The 24,848-nt window shown below is 44.5% G+C and overlaps 1 protein-coding gene across 1 annotated transcript in view; it reads left to right on the forward strand.

Moving 5' to 3' along the window:
- The window catches only part of LOC135905197 (uncharacterized), a 285,140-nt gene that overhangs the window by 205,172 nt on the left and 55,120 nt on the right, over window positions 1-24,848 (forward strand). The window contains exons 15-18 of the mRNA XM_065436218.1: window positions 9,122-9,200; window positions 12,717-12,773; window positions 14,158-14,223; window positions 17,063-17,131. Coding sequence (XP_065292290.1) covers window positions 9,122-9,200; window positions 12,717-12,773; window positions 14,158-14,223; window positions 17,063-17,131 — 271 coding nt within the window. The remainder of the gene's footprint in view (window positions 1-9,121; window positions 9,201-12,716; window positions 12,774-14,157; window positions 14,224-17,062; window positions 17,132-24,848) is intronic.

The raw sequence follows: 24,848 nt of genomic DNA on the forward strand, positions 1-24,848 counted from the left end.
CTAAGGGCTTTCTGGCAGCGCTTGTGCGACAAGGAAACAGAAAATAAACTACACGTTATCAAGCCGTATCTTGGCAACTGGCCCCCGGTATCAAAGAACCGCCACACAGAAGTAACACTTTGCAGACTCAGGATAGGACACACATACAGCACACACGCATACCGCTTGTCCAGTGGCGATCCACCAACGTGTGATAAATGTGGTGAGCCACTTACCGTGCTTCACATCCTGATACAATGCAGGGAATTAGACACAAATAGGAAAAAGCATTTTCTATTCCCACATCAGCAGCGAATTCCACTTCATCCTCAAATGTTCATAGGTATAGAACCTCTTTTTAAATATCAGTCGTTGTTCAAATTTTTAAAAGATGTACGTAGTTTTCATGTTATATCACCAGGAAATCCACAGCACAGCCTCTTAACTGAGGTTTCTGCTGCGGTAACTGCATTAATAGAAAGCGCCTGCCTCCCAGCCTTTGGGCTCAAAGGCCTTCCGGAGGCATAGGAGCTATTTCCATGTTCTTGCATTTTAGCGTCATGATCACTTATCAAGCGTACTATACCCATAGACAACTACATATGTCACTATCATAATTTTATACTATATATCATTTTGCGCTTCTATGATACGCATTGATTTTAGGCCACTTTACAGCCATGTTACATCCCACCATCGAAACTCACAAATCAGCTCTTAACAACACATAATTAGTCATGGCACTCTTTGGCCATCCCTGGCCCTTGCGCCACTAAACAATACACATTCATTCATTCATTCATTCATTTGAAATACTGCACAACTTCCAGCTAGAAAACAAAAGGCAGTAGCAGTAGAAATGTCAAAACATTACATGCGAGGTTAATAAGAAATGTCGCTTTGGTTCTTGTCAGATTGGCATAAATTTTGTTGTTGTCTGTAAATGTGAAAATATGTGTGCTGTACAAGGCACAAATATGTGTGCTGCACACATATTGAAAGGCTTTGAGGAAGATGTAAGATCACTATTAAGGACATCGTCCAGCATTGCGTAATTCACGAATGCAAAACTGTTTTTATGGACTAACCTTTTTCGAAAGGCCAGAAATCCGGCAATAAATATAACAACGATACCACGTTGGAACAGGCCCGAGAAATGCCGAAATAAGCTGTCAGTTATTCTTTATATATGAATCTTGTATCGTGACGAAGAAAAGCGAAAGAGCTGCGCTGATATTCGAGTAAAGCAATGTCTTCTTTTTCTAGCAATCTGCCGTTTGTTTTGTTGTCTGTCTCATTGCGAATGTCTGTGCATGTGTCTGTCAGCTCGTCTCCATTTTAAGGCGCAATCATTCTTTGGCAAGAACTCCGGAGAAATCGTGTCTTTCCCGTAACGCCTTTCAACTGGGAAATAAGTGCATACTGTATTTGCTGGATTAAACCGCGCCACCGTTTGTAATGCGCAGTTATATTACTGCCCAAATAAAAAAAATAACCTGGTGCCGATTCTACCGCACACATCAAGTAACGGAACCTGAGTCGTCGAATACCGTGTTGAAACGATATTGTGGAACATACAAGGACACACAGACACGCATAGTGCTGAACCTTAGCGGATAGTGGCAGTCGTAGCCCGATGACAGCTACTTTTCGCTGTCTACCGACCAGAGAAAATCACCTTAAGTCCATTTGTTGCATCAGAAATGCCACACTTCTGGAGGATCGCGCAACCACCGTCGGAGGGAGGGCATTCTACGCATCATGGACTCACCTGGCAATGTTTCCAAACGTCGCTTTTTTAAGACGACTCGTTCGATGGCAGTGTGTCTAGCTACCTTGCATTGAGATTATTCTTTTGGGTAAAAATTGGTCGCGTTTTTATTTTGAGTAGAAATAGTTCCGATTGCAACGCGCATGCAAATTTGAAGGCACCTTTTCTTCAAACGTGCGCGTCAGATTCGTGGAAGTACAGTAATTGATAATGTTAAGACGTTTAATCGTTACAGTACTGTAACTGTAGATGATTGGTGGCTTTCGAATCGATAAAAAAAAAGAACTCGTCACGTAGTCGTCGCCTCAACATCGCCATTTTATGCAATAAGAAAGTACGAGCTTCGTGAAACCAACAAGCGGCATCTGAACCCTGAATCACAGCGGGAATAGCGTAGTCGGCCGAAGGAACAACGAGAACAGCGACAGCAACTAGGAGATAGTCAACTGCAAGAAGTGGAAAGGAAGTGTTCAGAAGTGTATCGTTACCGACGTTACAGAGCGACGCTCGATAAAAAAAAAATGATGCAGAAATTCAGAGAATTGCGTAAGCATTCTTTGACTCAAAAAAAGATAAATCCATGGGCAGACATGCATACGCTAGCAACACTAGTAAGCTAAAGCGAAGTAATGGTCGAGCAAAAGAATGCTTTCGCATAAGTAGACAATTAGAATTCATGTAGCATTTTTTTTCAATTATGTGGCTAACAAGTGGCCAGAGTGTCTTGCGAGTCTCTGATGGAAGTTAAATGACAATGAGCTATAGTGATATAATCCAGCACGTCGTTCGCGATTAAGTAGGAATTGTAATTTTATACGGGCAAAGAAGAAAGCATAAAAACTAAGAACTAAGAAATAAGAACTGTACTTGAAAAGTTGGTACTACGGATGTAGTACATCGGATTACTGTGCGCAAGTCAGCTGTTATTAAGTACCGCATAGTAACTGCTTGAAATAACAGTTGGTATAATATTTCTCTTTTGGGTTTCATTCCACGCGTGTTACGAAGTAAAAAAGTCCACGCTAACGAGCGGCGACCCGAAAGCATGGCGGCGCACATGATTGCTGTTGTACTAGGCATGAAATTCCGAACACGCGTGCGAGCTAAAATGCTGTTTTCCAGTTCGCTCAGGTCTTCCCGAGACGAGATGCTTCAGAGATCAGAAGTGCCCGCGTGGCTACTGCAACACGCTCAATAGCGTATGACGTGTCCAAGCGTTGTTTAGCTTTGGAAAACCTGGCTAGGCCAAAAACACCCTTGTTAATGACCAAAGCAGTTTAACAGGAAACCACCAAAACACGTAGCTGTTATTGTAGGAATAATCTTGCTACTTCGAAAAACATAAATCGCAGTAACATTTACTTGATGAACAAAATCATACTTTATCACAGTTACGACCGCACTTGTCGACTTTCTCCCAGTAATGCCGGCGTATGGTTGCTATCACACTCACTTATCACTGTCTCCAGGGAACTTTTACTTAGCGACGACATCCTCACTGCAGATAAACAAATTCTGAAAAAGGATGTCTCACGGCGTTATACGCGTTACCACAGCATGACTCGACACTTTGACTGGCACACTTTCCATTACACACACAAAAAAGAAAAATATGTACCATAAAATTGGTTGTCAATCATTTAATATGCCTAGCTGCGTTTTCAAAGCGATATCGGGATATTGCTTCTTACTCTTACGTTCATTTTTACGCAGATTTCCACATAGCAGCCGTACAAACTTGAACACTGATTATTTTTCGTTGCTCAGAGCCAGGCAGGGAGACATCTTGAATTTGTAATGGTTAAACCACTGTTCTGCTTCAGCGGGTAAATAAGAGCTTCAAACTACCTCTTAACAGCATATGCACATGATGTTTGCAGTGAGGACAGCCGCCTAGCTTGCTGCAGTCAAAATGTTCACGGGATCGATACTTACGCTAATTTTCTTCCGCAAAGCATATGGGTGTCTCTTCCTTCTATTCCCCGTTGGCGCCCTCTTGGTACCAACAATGTTAATTCTGTGATGGTATTGCTTATATTATGAACAATACGCTGCAATTTGGCGATGACAGCGATATTTGGTTAAAATGCACTTGCTGAATCTTCCCAAAGTAATGTTTATCGCAAGAATTTCAATTTTGGACTTTCAACAGTGCTGCCGAGTCATTTAAAGAGCCTCCGCGCATCAACTCAATGCAATAACTCAACTACGGGGTCTCTGTGAGGCATCGTGTGTTATCTTGCGCTCTATATAAGGAGTGGTGGACGCAAGGAGACATAAAAAGCCGGAGAAGCTGTAGCAGCGCACACTGTAAAATGTCAGGTACAAAAAAATTGGAGATTCAGGAGCTAGAAGTAAGCACAAGAACATAGTGCTCGCTATTCTGGTGATACAATGCCGTATGTGAATTTATATGGTTTGACACCCTCTGGTTTCAGCAGAATAATCGTGAACTAGACGAGCTGATACTCTGTCAAAATAAAAACAAAAGTAGTCCCTTTATGATCCTGTCCCGTTCTTGGTCTTTAAAAAAAATAATATGCTCTATTTCGTTGTGTGAGCCCAAAGTTAGAAAAACGAGTAGTGCTCTCGAAGCATTTAATGATATTTGCATTGAGGACGCAATGTAACGGCCATCATCCTTATTCAGCACCCTTTTGCCAGTCTTCTCAGAAATTATTCACCTGCGGCGCTATAACGTAATGTTGTTCCAAGCTTTTCCTATTACATTTCTGCAATTAGCCATCCACGAGTAGTCAAAAAATTTTCAAGCACCACCCCCTCCCCCGTGCGCCTGTCTGTCACGCAACGTCATGAAAACCGCGGCATATGTAAACACTCATTATGCAAGATCAGACCGAACGAAAGAAAAATACATTTTTCTGATTGGATGCATTTTCGCCATTAGTGAAAAAGGCGTCGTTTGACCAATTTCTGATGGTCAAACGTTTTCGGGCTGCATCCACATCGCCTGTCTGTCATGCGACTTCATAAAACCGCACTCCCCGCGTCAAAGTTACGTGCACGTGTCTAAGATGCATTCATATGGAGAACAAAACTGAAGTATTTTCTGAATAGCCGGAGACTGCCCCGCTCTAAAAGGAACAGAAGATGGCCATCTGCCGATTGCTGTGGCACTAACTACTCAGAGATGCCGGGGAGCGTTGAGTTATTTGCGTACAATAAAAAAAAATTACGTGGCAATGTAACGTTATCGAGACCTTTCGGCATGTCTACATCAGTCTACCAACTCCTCTTTCCTGAGCATCCGTTTTAGCGGCATTTTAAACTTCCGTAGCGCGCCACCGCGATTTTAGACCAGCCATTGGAAGATAAGTAAGGGGAAGCGGACCAACTGCAGACGCCGGCCGCAGCCTCCTGATCTGGTTATCTACTTTCATACACTCTAAGCCGAAAACGGGGAAAAGGGGACTAACGGCCGCCGTTGGACCTTTGGATCAACGGTTAATCCACCTTGCGTGCCGTGTGCAGAGGCGAAGTGTCGTGCGCAAATTTGTGGGACTAAATGTTCGTCCTTGCAAGGTAACGGTCGACGGTGGGGATCAACGGCACAATTTAGTCCTCTGACTTTAGTCCCTTTAGAGAGGGGAGCTCCGTTTTTCTCTCCTCCCTGCCTGGACGGGGTGGCAGCGGGTCATAAAACACTGTCGCTCTGCTGTCATCCCGCCCACACGAAGGTCAACAGGCTTTCGCCATTGGCTAACATTTTGGCGGGATTCGGGCCCTGCTTGCGTGCACTCCGGGTAAGCGCGCGCAAGTCGGGTCCCGGGGAGACCACATCGGGGCGTCTGAAGGTGCGTACGTGTTCCTCTCTGCCGGCGGCGGCCCCCTTTGTCCGGCGCCGGCCGATGGTTACTTCGGCTCGTCGGGCTCCCGGCCTCGGCGGGCGTGCGCGCACTCTTCCGTCGTCTCGATGTCCTGAGGCAGCGTCTGCCGATCGTGCCCCCGTCTGTTCGTCTGTCGTTTCTTTCTATTTCCTTTTTCTCTGCTGTGGGGCGCGCGATGGCAGGCGCTGACCGAAGGATAGGCAACTTCTTACTTCTGGGGTTCTTTTTTCTTTGTTCCTCGTTTCTTTGTTCTCTCTCTGTCGCGGTGCGCCGTTAGTGGCCACCGGCGACCATTCGGCCATGTTTTGTGTAACTAGCTTCAGATTCGGACGGGACGTTAAAATTGATGTTTGTATTGACTTCCAGTTTAATAAATGCACTTTCTGGCTTCTCGAGAGCTTTGCCTAGGGTCTCCCTTGCTGCGCGCGCGGTCTCGCCTTCCCCCTAAGCTGGGGTCGGCGGGGTGCGTACGCGCGCAGCTGCGCGTCGGCACACGGAGCGGGCGGGAGCAGGCGCGGACGCGGTGCCGTGCACGCATGGCGCCTCGGAGTGCTCGAACCCGCGGTGGTCGTCCGGCGCGCGCGGAATCGGAGTGTGCGCGCCGTGAGCGTAGCGAGGAGACCACAAATTTTTCTTTTGTTCTTTCTGGAGGTGACGACATAATAGGTTTTGTGACCGCATGCGGCAATGAAAGTGACATACTTCAGCACATCATACCTTGCTGGTGAAGCAGCGCACTGACACGGACACAGTGAAGACAAATAGAAGCAGCGAGTGTCGTCTTTTTCTGTTTGTCTTCACTGTGTCCGTGTCAGTGCGCTGCTGCACCAGCAAGGTATGATGATCACTCACCAACTAGCTCAACTTTCCACTTTACTGAACTTCATTTCCATTACAACGGGCCCTTTTATATGTTCGAACAACGCAGCGAGTGTCGTCTTTTTCTGTTTGTCTTCACTGTGTCCGTGTCAGTGCGCTGCTTCACCAGCAAGGTATGATGTGCTGAAGTATAGTTTGCGTAAACTTATTCTATCTGGCTACGTCCGCCGCTGCGATGGGCAGTGTTGCTTGCGGAAAGCGCGCGTTCCCGACAGATTTAAGTGGTCTTCAAGTTTCGGTGTTTTGGCGCGCTTTTTGAGTTGCAGGTTTCAGCATCTTTTCAAGTCGCCGCTACACTTTTAGGCGACAGTGTATTTGAGTGCAAATCAATTTTATCGTCACATTTATTTTGGTTTTAGTTTATCTTTAACTCAGAGGTCTTGTTGCATGTTTGTTGCCGTAGAGAAGCGAACGAAATGGTTGGTTCGTATGGTGGTCTTTAAACGGCTTTTGTTCTCGATTGCCGCAAGGCGTTCATGCGCCGTCTGGGCCGGCAACCGGATACAAGAGGCCGAGACGAGGCATACGGTCGGTTTCTGAGGGAGCTCGCGCGTCCCTTTTCGCCTATAGGCATTCGAGGAGGAAGGCGACGGCCCGTGTTCTGCTCGGGCTACGTGACCCTTTGAAGAAAAAGCCAACCTATTCGAACGCACTAGGCCGGAGTCACAAACAAGAAAAAAACTGCAACATGTGCTGCGAACGAAAAGTACCGAGCGCCGTTGAGCCCCTGCCCGGACCCATATGGGTGACAACACCCGGTAACCGAGGAATTGTTCTTCGTCGTACAGCTCCATCGGATTCCCTCGCTCACGTAGGGTGGGTCGCGGAATTTTCGGCAAGGGCTGCGCCTCTGAAAATGCTGTATCCATGGCGTGGCAAGCAAACTCGAAAGCAGTTAACCTCCGCGCGACGTCCGTTCGGGAGGCTGCCATGTTGGAATAACACACGAAGTCAGTTTCAAGCTAGCCCGGGAGCAGACTTCAAACTTGAGCGGACTTCGACGCAGCCAAGTCGTTCGCAAGTCGTCCGCAAGATCAAGCACGATTTACGACGCGCGGCGAAGCTGTCTTGAGAGTGCCAGAAGTCAAGTTCGAGTCAAGTTAGATCTCTGCATTCGGGGGTTATTGTAGAGTGCTTCTAACTTATATTTGACTGTGACTGCTCCTGACTTAATTTTATTTTCATGATTTTACTCTGGCTATGACACGTTTCATCTGCTGTATACTTTGGAGTTGTTTTATTTTGTTTGAACTGCTGCATATTTTCAGTAATTTTTTTTATCCTCTGTATTTATATGTCATTACTGTATACCAAGGACTTGGCATTTGTATGCTAGTATTCCTTTTTTTTTTGTTTCGTCAATTGTGGCTCAAGATGATGGTGGCAATATGTAATTAAAAATAAACATGGGTTACTTGAGTTCGATCATTGCTTTTGCTTGAAAAGCTATGGCAACCTGGAATCACTGGAAAAGTGATTTCGGTGCTTGACTTAAAAGTATGATTTATTCCAAACACTACATTCAATCCGAAACTCATTGTTTCGGATTGAATGTTAATCATTCCTGTTTGAACCGTTAGCCTCTAGAAGAACATTAAGGTGCTATAACCATTACCTTTATGGTGGGCAACGTTTAATCTTGGGGGAACAACTGTTGGTTTAGTGGAAGTATTTAAAAGGAAGAACATTTCTCCAGAGAAGGGCGAACAGATAGTCTCTGGGCTAACTTAACCAGCCCAACTGTTGGTCCTCCCTGGCTTAAAAGTTGCTCGTAAAGTTAGTCCCTGTGGACTAACCTAAACAGACTAATCGTTGAACCTCTAGGGACTAATTGGGAGGGACTAAAAGTTGTTCCTGCAGTTACTCTCTGTGGACTAACCTTAGGGGACTAACCGTTTATCCTCTAGGGACTAACTAGGATGGACTAAAAGTTGCTCCTGCAGTTACCCCCTGTGGGCTAACCTGAACAGACTAACCGTTGGTGCTCTAGGGACTAACTGGGAAGGATTAAAAGTTGCTCCTGCAATTACTCCCTGTAGACTAACTTTAACAGACTAACCGTTGATCCTCTAGCGACTAACTGGGAGGGACTAAAGGTTGCCCTCACTTTTAGTCTGCAGTAGTTGCTCCCCCAGTTAGGCCGCCGCATTTGCTCCCGCAGTTAGTCCAAAATTGGTTCAAAATCTGTGGCAGGTCATTTAGTCCCCCAAGAGACTAACAGCCATACCCGTTTTAGTCCTTTTTGGCTTAGAGTGTAGGGCTGCCTCTGCCCCATCGAAACTCTCTCTACTTGAGCGTGCTCCTCGCCTCTTCTCAGCCAATTAGATAAGAAAGACTGCTCAATGTAGGTAATGCTATTCGTTTGGAAAGCAAAAGAAAGTGACCACCTACAGACCACAAGTGCGTTTGATTGGGCTTTTCCAACAATTGTGGAGGTTACAGCCCGATGCTTGCGTTGGTGGTCACGTAAATTTGACGTCAGGAAATTGGAACAAAAACAGATTGCAATAGCTTTACGTTATAGCTAGGGACTCTGCTAAGGTGTTGCTGAAAACTGCATTACACGATATCGCGGTACAAGACTGCTGGTAAAGATAGCTAGCACCCTCAATAAAACTGACACCCCTGATTCCTTAATGCACAGAATTTGCAACGGCGGTCGTATGTTGGAGGTCATCAAGGGAGACTACCAGGATTCGGTCAAAACGCTCGTGGACCTCACGGTGAGAACCTGAGATATACATAGCTTTACGAAAATGTATCTCTCTCTCTCTCTCTCTTTGTGTGTGTGCATGTTTGATGAAAGTAATTTATATTTCAAGTCATTATCAAGTTACAGTACATGTTTTATTGATCTTTGCAGTCGGCTCTAGCTTTGTGAAGAAATAGCAGAACATGCGGCGCGTTTAAAAATTTCGAATGAATAAAGGCTTGTATGAGCTTTCCCTTCGGCGCAATTCTGCATGGGGGATATTCCAAAAAGGGTATCAGAGCACTAACTATTTCATATACAGAAGTGTATTTTGCATGTAAAACTGACATTTATTAAAAAAAAAGGCAAATATTTGGTGGCAGAATGTTGTCCTGAATGCGAATGCTTTTTTTCACCTTTTATTTTCGCTTTTCAGTGGGACAAAATGAGGTGGCGGTCACGAAATATCCAGCAGTAACTTTTGGTGGAGGCCAGCAGAACATGCGCTGTATCTTAGAGGCCACTGGGACATTGAATGTCTAGCACGCCCATGTGGTTCTCGAAGGCCGGCGTTTTGTACTGGAGATAGCACACCTTCATAAAATTTTTGCCCGTGTTGCAGTGAAGCATACGTACTGTAATGGCCGCCATAGGGGACATTGATATTATCTGGGCCACCTCGGTGATGGAGCTAGAGAAGAGTGCGTATGCAATTAACATAGTTGGCGTGTAAAAATTGAACCGCTGCTTAGCGTAGGCACTAGTCTGAAAAACCAACGTCTTTGTCAACGACAACTTGGAGGTGTCACTTGTAATTACTACCTCTTTATTCTTTTTGGTAAATGTCACGCCACCCTATAATGAATGGTTCAGCGGTGGTGAATTTTGTAGGACGGACTCCACATATCCATGCTCGCAGTCATGAGAGGAACTTAGTCTTAATTATCCCATCCTACCAAGGTTTTCACGCACAGTGCGAAGGGCTTTTCTCGTTCCGGCTCTTTCATTGCGCGTTCTAGTAGGCTGTATGATCATCTTAAGCGTCAGAATCGCTCTCAATAGATTTGCTGCCTGCTGCGCAACAGTCAAAGAGCGATCGCTATTCCACAAACTACTAATAATGAACACCACGCAGTAATTACAAAAACCAACCCTCTAGGTCTGATCAAGCATGGTGGTCTCTCCAAGTGGCCGCCACCTTCAGTAGCATGATGAAATCTCACAGTTGGGCCTAGTACTTCATTTTTTGCACAATATGAACTGTCCATGCATAAGATACCTTATACCCCGCTTGCAATTTAGTAAAGTCAGAACTAGAGCTTATTTTTATACGAGAGGTTTAGTACAGCGCGCATCACGTAATGGACGTCATCGCAGTCGGGAAGAAACGTAGCCGCACGTGACACCGGAGTCTAAAGGCAGCGCGCAGGTGCTCTTGAAAGAACATATATGACATTTCTCCTCAAAGATTGCAGAAAAAAGGCTGCTCAGTAGAAATGTGTTGCCGGAACTAGGGTCAAATGAATGATGGTACCACGATGGCATGATGTAATGACGAAAAAATACCGAATATTGCAGCAGGAAAGGTGACTATGCATGTGAATCACTCATTTACAATGACAGGAACAATTTCATAATCGTGCAATCAATGGTAACGGTCAATTATAGTGGCACTAAATACGTTCACACCACTAAAATTGATGTTATAAGGATGGACGAGATCTCTTGTGTCGATAAACACGCTTATTGTTGACGGAGAAAAGAATGAAACTACCGCTTTTAAATTTGCCGTAAACTTCGGTACAAATCTCCTTTAATAGGTCGCAAATTTCACCTTTTTGGATACTTGAGTGCTTTTTCTCTAGAGAAGGCGCATAACGGTATCAAGAAAGAGCTATTAATGACGCTGTGCGTACGTTTCAGCGCAATGCTTTCGCGCCTCACATTTACGCTGCGCAAGCACAAGGTAAGGGGCCTATATAGAGCTTAATGTCCACATCCTAATGACTCGGTCAGCGGCTTTCACACAGCACCAGCATTGTTGGAATGATCGGAATGCTTGAACATGCAGGGGTTTTCAGTTTCGTGTGCACAGTGGTCTTTGAGTTAATAATTAATTACCTAAATGCAAGTATAGAAACAGCCACAATCAACACGGTCGCGGTAATAGGCTGCGAGAAATTCAAGGTTGAAGGCAGCTGCGCCAGTGGTCCTTCGCTTCAAAGCCCTCTGGCCTTAGGGTAAGACTGAACTCTTCACGAAATCCAGAATCTCACGTTCTGCGAAATGAGCTTAGCAATGAACATCTTCTTCCTTTTGTTAATTATACAGGGTGTCACCAGTACCACGCACCAAGATTTAAAAATATGCCAATCCTACGTAGCTGGACAGAACCAAGGTAATGTTGTTCGCCGTAGCTTGGTGATACTCAGATTACCTTTTGCATTCTGCCTAATTACATAACTAGCCCTAATTAATTAGTCATCTTCTCAAAGAATATAATTAGATAAAAAGTGTCAGTGAAAAAGCCGTACAGTGACATGAAAGCTGTCGATACAGCTTTCTGTTGCTGAATACGTCCTACATAAAACTGTTTTTCCGAGCGTGAAAGAAGCTCGCGAATACACGCAAAATTGCCGCTCTACTGGCCGCTCGATGCACTTTGCATGTTCTTGTGGGTTTCTTTCCCGCTCGGAAAAACATATTTATGTAGCAGGTATTGAGAAGCAGAAAGGTGTATCGAGAGGTTTACGTGTTGCTCTGTAATTTCCTCATTTAGATTTTTCATCTAAATATAGAATTAGTGAAGACCTGGTATATAATTAGGCGGGATGGAAAAAATAATCTCCGTATCTCCAAGCGAGTGCTAACAACATTACCTTGGCTCTGTCGAGCTACGTGGGATTGGCATATTTTGAAATCTTGGTGCATGATAGTCCGGGCACCCTGTATGCGACGAGCCGGTTTAGGTTTAAAGTTATAAATTTTATTCCGTTTGTATGCAGCGAATGCGCTTGATCTTGGTCTAATCGAAATAGTAAAAGGTAACTGAATGAAGATAACAATCCACTTATTCGAACAAACAATAGAGTAGTTTGACTCGTCTATAATGCTTATAAATTGCGGAATTCATTGACTCAAAACATAACAAGCAAGAAGATATTTATTAAATAAAAACGAAACCCAAACATTACTTTCTCCATGCCGTGAAATATAACTAAATGCTACCGTAGTACCCATCAATATTAGGTTCCTTCAGTTGCAATGAAGCTGAAATAATGCGATGTTTTGTATCGCTTTTCTTCTGTTAAATCATTTTACTGCCTTTTACTGCTCTTTTATTGCTAGTGATTACGTCACCCCTCTCAAAACTCTAGAAATTCTTTGGTTCACCTGTATAAAGGACTGTTTATGTTTCACTTCTTGAAGTGAACATATTATGACTGATTGATTTTGCGACGAGGACGTGTTCTTTCATAGTGCTTAAACTTGTTTACACTCCGCAAGTAAACAAGTGCATATTCGTGAATGCCATCTCCGTACACAGGAAATCATTCAGCAGCTGCTCCTGTCTCTCACCGTCGACCCGCGTCTCATCTTTTCGGTGAGTCGCCAGTTCGTGTGAGCAAAGTTAATTCATGACAGAGATATAGACCGACCACAACCAGAACTGCATCAGGTGTGTTTAGCTTTCTGAAGTTTCACTACATATTCTTCAAAGACAACCCTCAATGAAGCTGCTCTGTATTGATGCATGGCATTAACCTTAAGGTTCCCCGGTGGGCTTAGTTAACCAGATAGTTCCCGGAGGCGCTTTGTTAATTTAGGAAAACCAATAAAAGAGTGCGGTGACTTCAACTAGGTTTCAATGGTAACGTTAGTGACGATCGAAACTAAAACCTGCCGTGACTAATGGATGTCGAAGGCGACGGAATGTAGCAGCAAGCTATCAGTTTCAGAAGGATTGGACAGTTGCGGACGTAAGTAACAATGAAGATTACTCTAAAAGAACTTCAGCTTCAATCAAAGTGCACCACACGTTCACCTTTAGGACAAGAAATGATAGCGAAAGCTTTACGAAGAGTCGTAGAATATGGCTTCCCAAGTTTTCCGTGCCATCGTTCTGAAATGAGCCGCGCTCAAGCTGGTATGCCGTCTGCTACCCCACCCCAGCCTGAAATTTTCGTTAATATTCTCTTATATATCCAGCATTAAGAGTCTATCATGTGGGGGAGGGGGGTAAGCGGTGGCCTCAAGTGAACTTATGTTGGCGCCCAGACATTTACTGTGTTCTCTTTGCATAATATTGTGCCAGCATTTTATGTGGTTGCACTAAGATTGTCAATCTCCTCGCACGGAAATTTACAAAATCACAAAAAAGGCAAAATCATGTTAAAAATTGTGTATTCTAATATTGAAGTGAACGGTATTCTGGTAATCGGCAAACAGCTTAATTCGTAGTCCTGTCTCCTGCTCAAGCCCTCGTAGGCACGCCATGGCGGTGTGCCCTGCGGCGTTTCCTGAAATTTGAGGACTTTCTTACTGGTGATGTGTAATTTAGCGCCAGAATGTTGCTTTTTAGCTATGCAGAGAGCGTCGCGTTATATATACCATGCATTTAATTTCACAAAACCTTTTATGGCAACAGTCAGTTCAGACACTTTCCCGAATTCTGCTATTTACAAAGTGTGAACAATTTTAGTTAGCTTAAGGCAACCAATTAAAGTTTCATGCGCACTTGAATAAATTTGAATTAGTTTTTAATCTTGTCATATGACTGACGATCCAAATTAAAAGAAAGAGAAAACCTGAACCGATAACGACAGTTGTCGAAATGGCATTTTAATGATGTAGTGTGAGTGAATTTGGGCGTGATGGTGGCGGCTATGTGTTTCCTTCTGGCAATGTTTACATAGCCGTAGACGAAATACATGGCGTTAGTAGCGGCATTTTGAGTCTGTCTCCGTAACAACGCCTTTACTACGTAGGTCGACCATCCGGAATTGCCTTTCTTCGCCAAGATGAAGAGCCAACTATGGGACCATGTCGACAAGGTGTGCACAGCGTGTGTCACACTGCTTAATTCTCTCACAGCCTTTTTATTGCAGTAGGAGGTACAGTCAATGGACACGTACGCCAGAGTGTGAATTGAATGGCACTAGCAAACGTATTCCCTTTCACTCCGGGAGACATATCAAAGCTGCAGTTGAGAAATACATAAAACGGTAACGGTGGGAGTTCGCTCAATAAAACTTTTCCTTTGATAAGCAACTTGAAGATACACGCGGAGAAGAGTGCTAAGGTTTACTTTCATTCTCGCGTTTCAATCTTGCGGTTATCCTCAACGCAGATTGGCGTCTCTGCAAATGGGACTCTATAGCTTCAAATTATTCCAATCTGTCTTTATTTCAATCTAGGGACGTTAAATTTACGTAACCACTGGTGTCGGGCGGTAAGCCGCATTGTTCAAACGCTCGCCTTGTTTATAGGAGTCAAAAGTTGTTTGCTTTTAGAACTAATAGCTTTGCCTATTTTGACAGATTTTTCTTATCTAATCGGTTGACACAAAACCAGGAGCACGCAGCAGTGGCGAGGATTTTTCGGGGGGGGGGGGGGGGCGAGTTAGCTCAGTCAAAGCAGGTAACCAGACGGAGAGGTTGGTGCCGGCGTCTGCGATGGGCCCGCTTCCCCTTCCTTTGCTTAGCTTGCGGTGGCTTGTCGAAAATCGCGCCAGCGTTCTACGGAAGGTTAAGAATACTGCTGAAACGGATCCTCACCGAAGAAGAGGTAGCATAGCGATGTCGTAAGCGTGCCTAAGGGGCTCGACAACGTTTAACAGCCATGCAAAATTGTTTATTATGTGCAAATACAAAGTGATTACAAAATGGTTAACAGAGTATTTAGAAGGTGATGAACGATGCTAATTGCTGCGATAACTCGGAAACGAAACCTAATGAAGAAAACCCTATTTTATGCGCATCACTACCAGAAAACATCTTCTAGTGTGTCAATAAACTATTCGGGGAATCCGCAGTCGCTGGAATAGAATCTTTTAAATATTTACGTGCAACAATCAACAATCGCTTGAACTGGTCGCAACACATGGATAATGTGTGTGCGTCTGCTCAGCGTAAACGCGGCCTGCTAAGGCACAAGCTGAAACACTGAACTCCATCCGTGAAACCTTTAGCATTCAACACATCGGTGAGGTTGTGATTGGAGTACGCTTGCGTCGTCGCGGGTGCTGTTAAGCAAGAAAAATAAGCTGTAACAAACTGTAGCACACAGCCAGACTTGTCGTCCGCCTGATTTTTTATGGTTATGGACGTTATGACTCCAAATATCATTTATTAAATTAAAACAATATTGCCCCCCTTGAATCCCGAAGGAAGATAGAACGCCTGCAATTCATTTTCCGATCCTGCAAACACAAATTAATACTTCAAAATTCATCCTATCTCCAGTCACTATCAACCAGACCTACTGGAAATCATCACCACGCAAAGACAACCCCTATTACTGAGCGCAAAATTGCTTTAAACTTGGCTTTGTTCCAGGAACAATGAATGAATGGAACTTCCTGCCAGCCGATGTATTCCTGTCCAAGAATGTATAGTACGCCATGGAAAAACTGCAATTGTAGTAAACGTACATGCGCCTGCGTGCTTTAATGCGTGTTATCCTAGGCTTAAGAGGGTTCAGTTGTGTCTATCCTCAGTGCGGTAGAGTTGATGGGACTGGATTACGTTTATCGATAATATTTCTTCCCGCTTATTTTTTCTACGAAATATTCTCACTGATTTTATTGCACCTTACGCTGTCCCTTGCATTGTACATCACGTTTTTTACTGTGATGAAGTTTTTTTTTTCTTCTCCTTCAAATTTTCTTATTTCTCATGTAGTCTGTATAAAGAAACCCACTCCTTCCTGGGACGCATCTTGGCCTGGATAAATATGAATAAGTTCATGCTCCCAGGCAGTTCCGGGTAGCCAGTGTTCGAGTGAACGGTAGGCAGATATCCTCTGTTTCTTTGGAACTGGGCAATCTCCGGCTATTCCAAAAAAAAGTAAAATTTTACTCAGCACATTATTGGCATCTTTAATGCGGACACATCGCTTTGACATGGTTCGTATTCGCAATTTTATGACGTCGCGTGACAGACAGGCGAAGTGGGCGCATCTCCAAAACTTTACACCAATAATAAATGGCTAATGGAAAAATAGTTGTAGAATCGGAAATATTAACTCTTTTTATTTGGTCCCATTGTGCATAATCAGTGCGTGTACGGCATATCAGATGCGGAGTTTTCGCGGTTTTCGTGACGTCGCATGACAGACAGGTGAAATAGGGATAGCCCGAAAAATGTTCGACCAATCGCGGAGGGCTGATTGGAGAAATGGAATAGAAATATTTGGAATATGTTTACATCATACAGCCATGATTTCGCCGTTTAAATATTGTTCTGGGTATGTGACATCACGCACGTGGCAGACTTCTCTGAGGGCTATTTTGCGCTAACATTAGACAACCATGCCTGCGTCGGGGGCTGAATGGGTGATGTAGAAATCTCTTCTGCTGTGGGACACTGATGCAATCACACCATCAGACGTGTTGTTTTAAACGCCCGGAGTAAGGTGCAACAAGGGCTCTCCCACCCATCTACCCACCCACTTACCGACCGCGTGCCTCCCTTCTGGTAAAGAATGCTTCGCATTATGACTTAACCGTGCATCCGGAAATGTGCTTGTGAATTATAACACTGTAAGCAATACAGTCCCATTCTCTGACAACATGCTTTTGTAAAAGGCTCAGAGAGACCGTCAACACAAAGGCATAAGCAATTATAGTTGTGCAGTAGCTCACGAACATGCTGCCTTCTGGGACACTCGCAGATCACCGAACTGTTCATCTTGGAGATTATAATAAACGATATCAACGACTTAGTGCACACCAAAAACGTGGTGAGTGCATCAGAGGTGCTGTGGTAAGGAGCTCTCGTTGCTTTAAGTACCGTTCGTTCGTTCGTTCGTTCGTTCGTTTTAACGTCCCAAAGCTATGCGGCATGCGGCTATGACAGACGCCGTAATGGAAGACAACGTGTCCTTAACGTGCACCTAAACCTAAATACTTTTGTATCTACGTTAGCTGGTTCTTTAACATGGACGCTAAGTTGCGTGTGTATAGGTTATGCGAAACACATAGAGAGCAAAAACATTGGAGACACGAATCTTGCGGGACATCTTGTGTGTTTTCGTGTATTTAATTTCGCGCGTGTTACGTATTAACTGTGCCCCCAGCGCAACAGGGCTTCGACCTGCAACTAGACCCAGGAACGGTCGACCTACAACTAGGCCTACGAGTGTTCTTGCCTCTATCCCAGTGTGGCCGGTGCTGTCAAAAAGCAAATATTTAACCATATCCTCTGTAGTATAACGCCGTGGCAAGGTTACTCAGCGAGCTGGACCAGCCGCTACTCTGAAGGAACTCCAGCAGCTATGGTTATTGCATCTTACGCAACCCCTTGCATTGTACATCGCTTTTTTTTTACTGTGAAGTTTTTTTTCTTCTCCTTCGAATTTTCGTATTTCTTACGTACACTGTATAAAGAAATGGTTGCGACATTCGACTGTCCGTATTAATTGCATCACCGTTGTGGGTGCCTTCAAGGGACACCTAAGGGAAAAACTATTTGAGCTGCATTCCTATGTTGACGCAGTCTCCTCGGGCCTAGTTAACCTGTTATCGCTGAAGATGTACAACATTTTACTCTAAAAGAGCCAAAGACTTACATCAGAAAGCGTTGAGAACTTTTATGAATCACAACGACCCAAATAATAATAATAGGAATGTTTATTGCCACTCATAAATGCAAAACAACAGGAACATGGCGGCCTAAGCCTCAGTTGACTTGTCGGACTGTGCCTATGAACATGATAGATATGGTAAACGAAATTCAGACATCGATGAAAAAGTAAATGACAGAAAATAGAGAAACATTTGGTTATTCTATTTACCACAAAATATATTTAAGCAGTAAATATTATGATGCGATAGCGTTTATTTTAATGAATTTTGCCATAGCTCCTTCAATATTTCTGTTAGCGTGGTTTTCAAGGTTGCGGTAAAAATTTCATCCGGTAACTTGTTCAACATGTCCGTCACATATGCACAGCGTCTGGCCGCACCATAACTTGTGCATGAACAGCGAGCCACATAACGGGCGTGTTTTATAATTTCCCATGTGGCAGTATCATTTGTTGGAAGGCGGAATTCCAATAATATTTGACAACTATTTCTATGCGCAGGGATTACAAATTCGGTAAGCCAAGTTCACGGAAGACATTTGCAGCGGTTACTATTGGGCAGTTGTAGGCAACATTTGAAAGAATATTTTGTGTAATCCTGTCTAGCCTGCATGTCCAGCAATCCGAACAGAAGCCAAATAGTGCAATGTCGTATCTCAGCGCACTAACCCAGTGCATGTACTATCTCTTTTTTGTATAGACAGGGACGCAATACTTTTGATATCAAAGAACCGCCGAGCGAGTGACCTCAATTTTCAACAGATAAGGGATAAGCCATGTTGCCAAGATAATTTAGTGTCTAAAGACATCCCAATATATTTGACACAATTCACGTATGCATCAGCACACATTTACAATAAACACAATTCGGTTTATGCAAGTAGAGATACATTGTAATTACAGTAGTCTTGAATAAAGAGAGAAAACAAAACAAGTTGTGTTTTTTCGACATTGACAATTCCATTGTTAGAGAACCAATGCGTTGAATTGCACAGGTCATTTTGCAACATTTCAGGGAACATTTCGTAAAAAATCTTTTTCTAGTAACACAGTGTCATCAGCACACTGGAACACCGAACAATTGAAAATTCCCAAAGAAAAGTCATTAACGAAGATGTTAACCAACAATGGCGGTAAAATTTAATGCTGAGGAACACTAGCATTCAGCGACAACTTAGAAATAAGAACGGCCTTATCTTCGGTAGAGACCACTTGAGATCGGCTGCTCAAGTAATTTTCGAGAATATTGTAAAAAGGCCAACGAAATCCCAAAAATACCGTTTAATTAAGATTTAGTGGTTCGGCGTGTCAAACGCTTTCGCTACATCTAACAAGACAGCACACGCGAAAAGGTTCTGATCGAATGCCGAGATAAGTTAATCTGAAAATTCCTTAAGCACTGCAACAGTACGCCGCCCGGAAACAGTCAAACTTTCAATCAGTCAGGATAGAAAATTTGTTATGAAAAGAAGGCACAGTGTAAAAGTGACGATTTTCTGAGACCTGAGCCATAACTGGTAGTATAGAAATTGACCGATAGTTTTAGATCGTATCTTTCTTCCCTGACCTGTGAAGGGGTATCACTGCAGTATTCAGGCATTCCGGAATATTGTCACGCCCAATATTCATTCAGTATGGGAAAGATGGTACCTGACAGCGCAGTAAAATTGCTTCAGATGATATGTAATGATATTCCATCATATCCAGGAGGATTGTTAGGGCAGAAACTGAAAATAATTACTCCCAGTTCACGCTTAGAAATTATCGGAAGAAAATCTGAAGCAGATATAGATTGCCTTAACGACTGAGTGTGGGCAGTCTCTGGCTATTAAAAAAATTGAGTTTTGTTCGGCATAATAATGCATCTTTAACGCGTACACATCACTTTGACGTGGTGAGATTTCGCGGTTTTGTGGCGTTTCGTAACAGAAAGGCAATAAGGCGCAGCCCGAGAACTCTTGACCAATAGCAGAGGGCTAATGGTTGCATTATTTGAAGATTTCTAGAATTTATGAAAAATGCAACGGCGTTTGGCGCCACGCAGAAGAGCAACAACTCTATTTTTTTTGGTGACTTGTATACTAATCGCAGTGATTGGTTTCTCTGATTTATTTTGTTGTGTTTCCGCAAGGTATCTCAATACGAAATCGCAGCTAGAAGTTCCGTGTTCATACAGCAGTGATACTTTCATATCGGTTTAGCTACCAACCGTGTGCAACCTAATTCAAAATTTTTCATTTGCGTACGCAACCTTTCATACACTTTGCCCGACAATTCTTCGTTGGTTAGGGATGCCCATTCAAACGAAGCGATAAGGTTATTAAGCATGAGTCCATTACACATACGGCTAAGGCATCTGCGCGGCACAGATGCTGTTCTGAGCGACGGCGTTCGAGACGCGTTTGGTAATAGAAGGCGGCGTGCTACGAGGTAATGGTCAGCTAACCATCGTAGAATAGTGCATGACTTAAATGAACAGTTTGAAGCTCTGGCCGCTATGTCATCTAAGCAAGAAGGCACTAGGCTATAATTAATTCCACTCTAGTAGGAGCTCTAATTGTACATTCCAGAGCATAAGCGGGCCCACGTATGTAACTACAAATACATATTTTGTAAAGTCATAAAATGTCAATAATAAAGTCCACGATCATACAGAATTGGTCCACTGAGGTGCATTGCCACAAAGTTTCATCAATCTGTACAAGGAACCATGAAATACTGCATGAGGGCGGTCGATAAATTGGTAAGATATGCGCAGAACGTTCTGAAACTTTCTTCTGGCCAGCCTCCGACAACCCATTTCCTGACGCGGGACAGACACGGGTCACGCATAGTGTCTTATGCGAGGTCTGCTGCACTAACAGGAGGGTACTCCGCTGCTTCTAGCAAAATAACGTCGCCTGAAGGCTCGAGGTCCTGCAGATCTCCGGGTACCAGTAGCCTGCTTAGATAGTCAGCATGACCGTAGTCTTGCCCCTTTCTGTACTCCAGTTTGTGTTCATGAGCAGATAACATCAAAGACCAGCGCAACATGTGCGGTGATAGAACCACTGGGATCGGCTTCTCTGCTTGAAATATACGTAGGAGTGGCATATGATCGGATAAGATGCAGGATTTTCGCCCACAGCAGTACTGGTGAAACTCACGAACACTACAGGCAATAGATGGTCTCGCGGTCAATCTGGGCGTAATTGCGTTCCGTTTTTGTGAGTGTTGAGGTGTTAGCAACAGGTTGCTCGCGTCTTTCGGCATCGCTGTGAGCTAATACTGCTCCCACTCCCACGGGTGATGCGTCGCAAGAGAAAATTAATGATGAATTAGTATTGTAGTGCACTAAATGTGACTCAGACGTGCCCAGCATCATCGTTCTCCCTCCGATGGCTGGCTCCTGCTCTTCGCCACACCTCCACGTACTGTCGCAATCCAGTAGGCGGTAGAGCACTTCGGCAACTCCAGAACGACTCTTTAGGAAGCGATTGTATACCTAGAAAGGCTTGCAGTTCCTTCTTGTTCTTTGGTGCTCCTGCTTAAAAATGAAATGATGGGGTTTTACGTGCCGGTGCATGTGTTTGGTGAACAGCATCGATCTTAGCTTTTGATGGGCAGATACCGCTTGCGTCTATGCTCTGGCCTAAATGTTCAAGACTCTCTTTTAAGAACTGGTACTTGGCGTCTTGAACACGCAGTCCTGCTTTCAATAGTCGTTGAGAACCTTAGTGAGGACTTTGTGGCGCTCGTCTGCCGTTTCGCTGGCAACCAGGATGTCGTCGAGATATGCACCTACCTGAGAGAATCCTGCAAGAACTGTATCTATTGCTCTTTCAAATAGTCTGGGAGCCACCGACACACTTAACAGCAAATGTCGCAACCTGTACAGGCCATTTACTGTATTTATTGTGAGCAATTCTGCCGAAGCATCATCAACCACAAGTTGCAGGTACGCTTGCGTCAAGATAACTTTTGAAAAAAATACGGCCTTTCCCCAACTTTGGGAATAGTTATTTGCTGGTTGGTAAGGGGTAAACATTGTTCCTTACCGACTTGTTGACTGCGCTTTAATAGTCCTCGCATATCCTCAGCGAACCATTCGTTTTTCGCAGAATGACCACAGGGGTGACCGATTCCGACTACTCTGTCGATTGCAGAACACCTTGACCTTCCCATTCGTTCAGATCACTGATGACGTCCTACTTGAGAGCGAAATTAATGCTGCGGCATTTCAGAAACTTTCGCTGGGCGTCCTGCTTCAGCTCGATGTGCGCTGGCGGCGGGATGGCGCCTGGAATTGTCACCGAAGACGTCCGGAAAGTTTTCAATATTGGCTTCTGCGTTTTGGCTCAGTGAAGCCCAGTTACACGGATGTTCAAAACCATGAGCCACTCATGGCCGAAAAGTGTGCTACCGTCGTTCTGTAGAACGAGTAGGGGCAGCTGGACGTCTTGCTCTTTGAACTTGACTGGAACTGTTGCTTTTACGACGACGTACAAACCTTCCTTGTCCCAAGTTACGAGCTGAGCGTCTGCTTGTGCAAACTTAATGGTCGTTGCGACCTTCAGTGTCCTGAACGCATTTTGGCTGATAATCAATCTGGCGGCTCCTGTATCTACTTCCATAGCAACCCGTTCTCCGCCAATGCTTACGGTAAAGATAAACTTGGGGCAACCTCAGGTCACTTGGCTAATAATTAGCAAGTCATCATACTCAGTTGGCCCTGAACTTGAGATATATCACAAGGGATAATTCACTTTCGCACTTATATTCTTACGGCATTGTTTCGCTAAGTGTCATTTCCCGGAACAGTTGAAGCGTACTGCGCTAACTTGTAATGGTACACAGCATGTTTGCCCAAGCAGCGAAAGCACTGCCATTTCGACTGCTTGCCCGATGCGTTTTCATCCTGGCCTTTCTTGTGCTGCTTTATACTTTGCACATATGTTTTGACTGTTACGTCTGGGGCTTCCTGACGCTGACTGCTCACAATTCTTTGTTATATTGTAGCAGATTCGGCTGGGACTGCTAAATCGTAGGGAATCTCGAAAGTCAGGTTCTTCTCGGCCAACAAGCGTTGCTACACTATGCTGTCGGAGATTTCAAAAATTCGATGATGGACTCGTAGTGGCCATTAATCAAAAGACTAGCGCAAATAACAGGGATACAGTCAGAGAAGACAACAGGAGGAGCGCTCTTTTGATTTATGATGACACACCAACTAGCCCAGCTTTCTGCCTTGACCGTAGTCGCCGTTCGACAGTCGAAAAGGCTTGCGCAGGTAGATATCATGGAGGACGTCTCGTCCCCATGGCAGCTGCGCAGCTGCGCCCCCCCCAACGCTGCGCTCTTATCAGCGTCTTCCTTGAGCTTGTTAGCAGCGCAGCATCTCTACACGCTCGACATTATCTTCTCAAGAAGAGTTGGCCGTTAGGTGAAATTCGCCGATACGAAGGCCATCTTGCCGGTAATGTCCGGCCCGTAGGGGCCCAACCGTGCCTCGCCATCACTGTAATAGCCGACGTGGATGCGGCAGCAGCTCTTGCAAGATAACTTTATTGCACAAGAACACGAGTATATGTAGGCACGATGCGTTGCTTATCCATACACTTGCGATGGGTTGAAGAAACGATCAACGTGCGCCATGGATGGACTGTTGAATCAATTCATGCTAGCATCAAACTTACTAAAGGAAGCGTGGACGGAGAACTCAGGCAGGAGAGGTCCAAGACGGAGGGACCGAAGCGCACTCTCTCACTCAGGGTGAGGTCGAAGCGTGGCCCAACTGCTGACGGTTGCCAAGGCGCTGGTCATAGCCTGCAGCTCTTGTGTCAGCTTTTCGATCGCTTTGAAAAGACCACTGGTAGAATCCCACTATGTAACTGCCGAGGAGGCTTAACGCCGTACGCGACTGATGTGATGGGTGCGTGCGGCGGCGGTAAAGCAGCCGATTGCATGACTGAGCCAACGTGGTTCTTTGTAGAATGCGTCATGTAAAAAGACACACAGCCGGTTGTTGTTCCCTCAAAATAAATTAACATTCACTTTAGTATCTTTACGTGATTTGAATGCGATAGGATTAGGAGTTGTCTAAGTTATCACATTAAATTAAAACTCCTTCCTAATATACCTTAATCCACTTTAATCAACCTAAATCTAGTTTTGGGAGTGGACCGGTCTAACGCCATGGCTGTTTACCGTGAGATTGCGGCGCGCGAGCCGCGACAGATCTAGCGCCCAGAAAGTGACGTTATCTCTTTGTCACGTCGGTTTTAGTACTATAGGACAACAAGAACGGACGACAGATTTTCCGCTCCATGAGGTATATATTGCTTTCGTATTAATATGGCTCCTACCCAGCAAGGGGATTGGCCCCATGGTATTGATTGAAAAGTTGTACACCCAACAAAAGAACAAAAGGGGTAAAGGCAAGCATTCAAAACAAAGCATTAGGGGAATGAACGATAGCAGAAATTAAAAAAAATTATAGGTTTTTACGTGTCAGAATCACGATAGGATTATGAGGCAAGCCATAGTGGGGGACTGCAGAAATTTGGACCACCTTGGGTTCTTTAACGTGCACCTATATCTAAGTACACGGGTGTCGTCGCATTTCGCCTCATCGAAATGCGGGCGCCAAAGCCAGGATTCGATCGCGCGACCTCCTCCTTAGCAGCCCAACACCATAGCCACTAAGTAACCACGGCGGATTGCACAAAATTTCAGAGGGCGAAGAGAAAGCCTAGGGGTCGGTACCCTAGCAGCGTAATCTTCCGGACGCTTCAATGAAGTTGAGCAGAGTGGTACTGGTCGACCCATGGCTCGTGCCTAATTTACAAGCACCAAAGGACAAAATGTTTGGTGTCGTAAGTGCTAAACCAAGATT

Source organism: Dermacentor albipictus, chromosome 3 (genome assembly GCF_038994185.2).
Source record: "Dermacentor albipictus isolate Rhodes 1998 colony chromosome 3, USDA_Dalb.pri_finalv2, whole genome shotgun sequence".
Classification (NCBI taxonomy): Eukaryota; Metazoa; Arthropoda; class Arachnida; order Ixodida; family Ixodidae; genus Dermacentor; species Dermacentor albipictus.